Source organism: Trematomus bernacchii, unplaced genomic scaffold, assembly GCF_902827165.1.
Source record: "Trematomus bernacchii unplaced genomic scaffold, fTreBer1.1, whole genome shotgun sequence".
In the NCBI taxonomy this organism is placed as follows: domain Eukaryota; kingdom Metazoa; phylum Chordata; class Actinopteri; order Perciformes; family Nototheniidae; genus Trematomus; species Trematomus bernacchii.
In genome coordinates this window covers 5,364,442-5,369,178 of record NW_022987531.1, presented here as the reverse complement: position 1 = coordinate 5,369,178, position 4,737 = coordinate 5,364,442, and the positions used below count along the sequence as shown (strand labels likewise).

The following is a 4,737-nucleotide window of genomic DNA, read 5'->3' as shown; positions in this document are numbered from 1 at the left end:
GGGGAGGGGTGGAGGGGGGGGGGCTTTTGCCATTTTTTCCATCTCTCTCCCCTTCTCTCTCTCTCTTCATCTACCTCTCTCTCACTCTCTCTTTTTTTCCTCCTGCTCTCCTTTCTCAAAAAAGCCATGACGGCGATCCCGCGATCCATCTTCGCCTCCGTGCCATCTTTGTGTTATTACTAATTTATTTCTAATTGTTTCCCCCCCCTACCTTCCTTTGTGGATGTCAAAGGCGTTGGATGAAGACATTCTCTGCCCCGCTGGAGTCTCTTCTCACACCCCGGCTCTCCCCGATGTGATCCGCGCTGAACGCCGCCGCCAGCCACCATGTCTCGCCGCAAGCAAGGCAAACCCCAGCACTTAAGCAAACGGGATTTTTCGCGTAAGTAGAGATGAAAACGAAAGAAAAATGTCACTTTTGACTACCCCTTTCATTTCATTCAGCAAAGAGGAGTGTATGGGGGGTCAAGGGAGCAGGAGCTTGTGGACTCCGGACGGACCGCTCGGACCAACTGGACTTAACAGTGTGGAGAGAAAGTGCGGCACCTCCGTGCGTAAAAGCCGCTCGGAGATCTCAAAAAGAGAGAAAAAAGTTTGGTGTGTCGGTATACAGCAGTCACTGCCTCTCTGTTACACGGAGAGAACGTGCATCCATAGGCTGGTAAATGCACTCGCTGCTGCTCCGGTTGCCCTCCCGGTCGCTCCGGTCAGTGGAACGCGCAGGGCTTTTACCGGGAGCAGAGCGCGTCCTCTCCGCGGAGCTTCGTGGAGAGATCGTCCCCGGAATATCGCTGTGTGGCAGCTCTGAGGGACTCTCATCTGCTCTCTGTCGGTCTATTTTTGGATTCTTTCAAAAAAAAAAAAAAACTACTTGGAGGTGGATATTTGGATCGAGGGGAAACATCTCGTGTCCGACTGTTTACAACTGCCTTCCTCTTTCAGGAGCTCCACAACCCGAATCGATTTATTTTTTACACACTTAAAAAACTCCTAATGCATAGCATGCAAAGGCTGTTTATTGATGTTGGTTTACATGAGAAGCTTTCTTCTAAAAGAGAAGCTGCAGTTTCGCAAAAGAAACAAGAAAAGTCCTTTTGTTTTTTAAATACTTTTTTCATAAAGCCACATTTGGACCAAAACAGTTTCAATTTAATAATATAAAGTTTAATGTGCAGTTAAGGTAAGATCTATATGAGCTTATTGCTGTGTTGCAGCTGCAGAGTAGTGAAAAGCGACGAAATTGCAACACTTTACTCGGCAGTGTCCCTCTTTACGCGTGGCGTTAATTCATCACCAAAGCTTTATTTGTCGACTTTACTGGACGCAGAAAGTGTGATAGTTGACGAGTGAGCAGATCAGTGTGTTTGGAGCATTTCGTGGCACTTATCACCGCACCATGTGCCGCACTGTGCACACTTTGCAGCGTTTTTAGCGGCTCTCCAAAGTGTCTCGCAAACAAAAAAACAAGAAAATATTTAGGGATCTTTTACGCATCGGTGCTTGATTATGTTTCAGTATGTTGACTTCGGGAGGAAAACAGTGAGTGTATGTATGTGTGTGTGAGTGTGTGTGGCCCCGGCTGGGTGACAGCGCCAGTCACCATGGCCGCGTGCCGTCGCTAGGAGGCAGAGCGCGATCATAAAAATCCAGCGCTGAACTTGAGCCCGATCAGTTTCACTGCACGGGCTACTATTTGGCGATCTCTTTAGAATAGAGGGATGGTATACAAGACATGAGGAAGGAGGGAGAGAGAGAGGGATGGAGGGATGGAGGGAGGGAGGAGGTCCCCCCCTCCATCTCCAAATCTGCATTTCCGCTTCATCCCCTCGAACCAATTTTCTCTGCTTTTTTTGTGCATTGCATTTTTACATACATGCAGGCTTCCATCTGCATGCAGCTACAGTGTGTGTGCATGCAGACCTCGGCTTTTACACCTTACACACATTTCATTCAGCTTCACTTTGTTAGATATGGAGCACAGAGTCTGGCCTGTCGCTCTGATAAACCCCCCATTAATGATTATTTAGCGCGTGTATTATAATTATCAATATTTCTAACAATTATATATTTCTATCCAGGTTATTTTGCATGTTTTCCACCGTTTTCTTTCTAATGCGTGAGCAGTCTGAATTTAAGTAGTCAAATGTAACAAGGCTGACTTTCTTCTCCAAATTAAATATGATCCATTTCTTGCCAAAATGGGAATATGATTACAAATAATTGATCTAATAGATTTTGTATAGATTCATCATACAACCTACATATAAAGTAAAATGAATTGTAGTTGATAGTGCATTTACACTATTTTAAAAATATATATGTTTTCTCCTGTTACGCTTGTTTTGATATATTTTCAAATCGTAAAGGAACTTTTTCTCCTCTTTCCTCAAGTATACATTTGACCCATTGCAGTTCCCTTGAAAATAGATACAAATAAGTAATTAAAGAGTGTTTTATTCAAATTAAACTCTTTACATAGATACCTGCTTTATATTTAGACATCATCTTTTTTACGTCACCTTCCACCACAATTAAATCCAACTAAACGATTTTCTTTAAAACTGAAGAGGTGAGGGGCTTATGCATTTTGTTGTTGTTGTTTTATCCCGTGAATGCAATGCCCCCCCCCCCCCCCGGGGAGCTGTTGTGTAACTTGCGTAGTGCTGACCTGAAGTTAAATCAAAGAGGAGACACGGGTGGGGAGGAGGGAGGGTGTTGATAGGGGTGGAGGGGGGCTTAGCGGTGGTGCAAGCTGGGAATTGATCATGTCATCTGCATGTCCCAGTCAAAATCGCGTTTTTAACCAAAAAAAGAAAAATCGTTTAAATGATATTTCCTTCAGGGCATGCAGTCCACACACACACATTCCCACACACACACACACACACACACTCATGCACAGGAACCCTGTCCCTTTTATCAGACACAATCTGTCCCAATCACCCAGACAGTGAAAATTAAAATCTATTTTTTGACTCTCAGTGGTTTTAGGTTCATTAAAATGTGAAATTGCCAGGCTGAGGAAAGAAGGTCAACATGCATTAGCTCGGCTAGCTCAGAGTCTCGCTTCTTCACCTTGGACTGGAAGATTCTCCCTTAAAAAAAAAAAGAGGAGACAGTGAATTACGTCCTGCCATTCCTCTCCTCTCATTCAGCGGCCTCTCCCTCCACTGCAGGACGGCCTGGGCTTCACAAAAGGATTCTTAAAGAAAGTCGTGAGGAGTTAATCCTGCCTCAGATCGGGTTGAGCGGCTCATTTTGGGGTGATTTCCCGCTGTATCAAAGTCAGGCTCGTGCAATGGAGACACACACTCTTTCCCATATGTTAAATGTTTGTGTGACAGTTACCCTCCTGCTGATTACAGGATCAAAACCTGTACAAACAAGGCTACACTCATCCTCATATTTAGCTTTTTGGGGGAATGCTGTGTTTAACCATCATTTGTGAACTCCCTCTGTCATTGGCTATGAAATTGTTATCTTTGAGGAATCTGATTTGAGCTTTGCAACTACCCAGGATACTATTTCCCACCGTTTATTCCTCTGATGTGTGAGCCGGATCAGCTTGCATTGTAATCATTTCCCCTGCATCACATGCATTTCTCTCATTACAAGGCACCTTTCCTCTGTACCACATGGCTTTGTGATCCTCTATGTGACATGTTCTATGTGCTCTCCTCTTGTCATTTATTCACACAAATGATCGTATCAATGTAAATTACAAAGAGAGAGAAAGAAGATTATTATTTTTCAAATCAAATAAACAGTTTTAATATCATCAGACTCAAAATTGAGGGTACTTTTTGTACCCTCAATTTTACTAACCAAAAACCAAGACCAAAACAAATGCGAAACTTCCGACCTGATCTCCTAAAACAAATGCTTTGTAACTATCACTACAGCTTGTAATGCTTCAAAATTCCAAATGTAACAGAGATGGGTTACTTATTTTTTTATTGCAATCAAAGGAACTGGCCACAAAGGCACAGACGTGCATCCCCAACACATTTCTTTGATTCGGGTTACTTTATCAGACTTGCCAAAAGGCCTAAACACTGATCTATATAAAGGTCGCTCAGAAGAGCCAGAAGATCAAATCTAAATGTATCCTTCATTTCATCAAAGACAAAGTTGTGGTTGCTGCTTCTAGCTGGGAATAGGAGTTCTAATTACCCCCACCCCCCCCTCCTCTTCCTTTTCTTCTGTGCTTGTCCCCCCGCACCTTTTCTCTTTGTTTTGTATTTATGTCGTGCTTTCTCTCTTGTCATTGATTCACACACATGATGGTATCAGTGTAAATTACAAGAGAGGAAAATATAAGTTGTGTTTGCTCCTTTTTTCTGGGAGCACCTTCTAATTCCCTCACCCTCTCTTCTTCTTCCTCTCCCTCCTGTGCACCCCCCCCCCCCCCCCCAGCAGCCGAGCCCCTCTCCGCGGCCGTCGCCTTGTCGGAGGAGCTGTCGGAACGCAGCTCCGTGCACTCAGAGAGCAGCAGCGCCAACGGGCACCCCCCGCTGGGCTCTGGCGTGGGCCGGTTGTCCCGCCTGGGTCACGGCCCCCCCCCCCCACCCCTCTCTGGAGCAGGACCTGCTGACCTGCGGCCAGTGCCAAGCCACCTTCCCCCTGGCAGACATCCTGCTCTTCATCGAGCACAAGAGGAAGCGATGCCACGGACCGCCCTGCCTCCCCGTGGGTCGGGGGCTGGACAAGCCCCCCTCGCCCTCCCCCGGCCTGGCC

At 45.6% G+C, this 4,737-nt stretch overlaps 1 protein-coding gene across 1 annotated transcript in view; it reads left to right on the top strand.

Annotated features, from left to right (window-relative positions):
• Window positions 1-29: 29 nt before the first annotated feature.
• Window positions 30-4,737, top strand: part of bcl11aa (BAF chromatin remodeling complex subunit BCL11A a) — a 47,952-nt gene continuing 43,244 nt past the window's right edge. The window contains 3 exon segments of the mRNA XM_034122472.1: window positions 30-382; window positions 4,417-4,559; window positions 4,561-4,737. The exon segment at window positions 4,561-4,737 is cut by the window's right edge and continues 139 nt beyond it. Coding sequence (XP_033978363.1) covers window positions 328-382; window positions 4,417-4,559; window positions 4,561-4,737 — 375 coding nt within the window. The 5' untranslated portion in view covers window positions 30-327.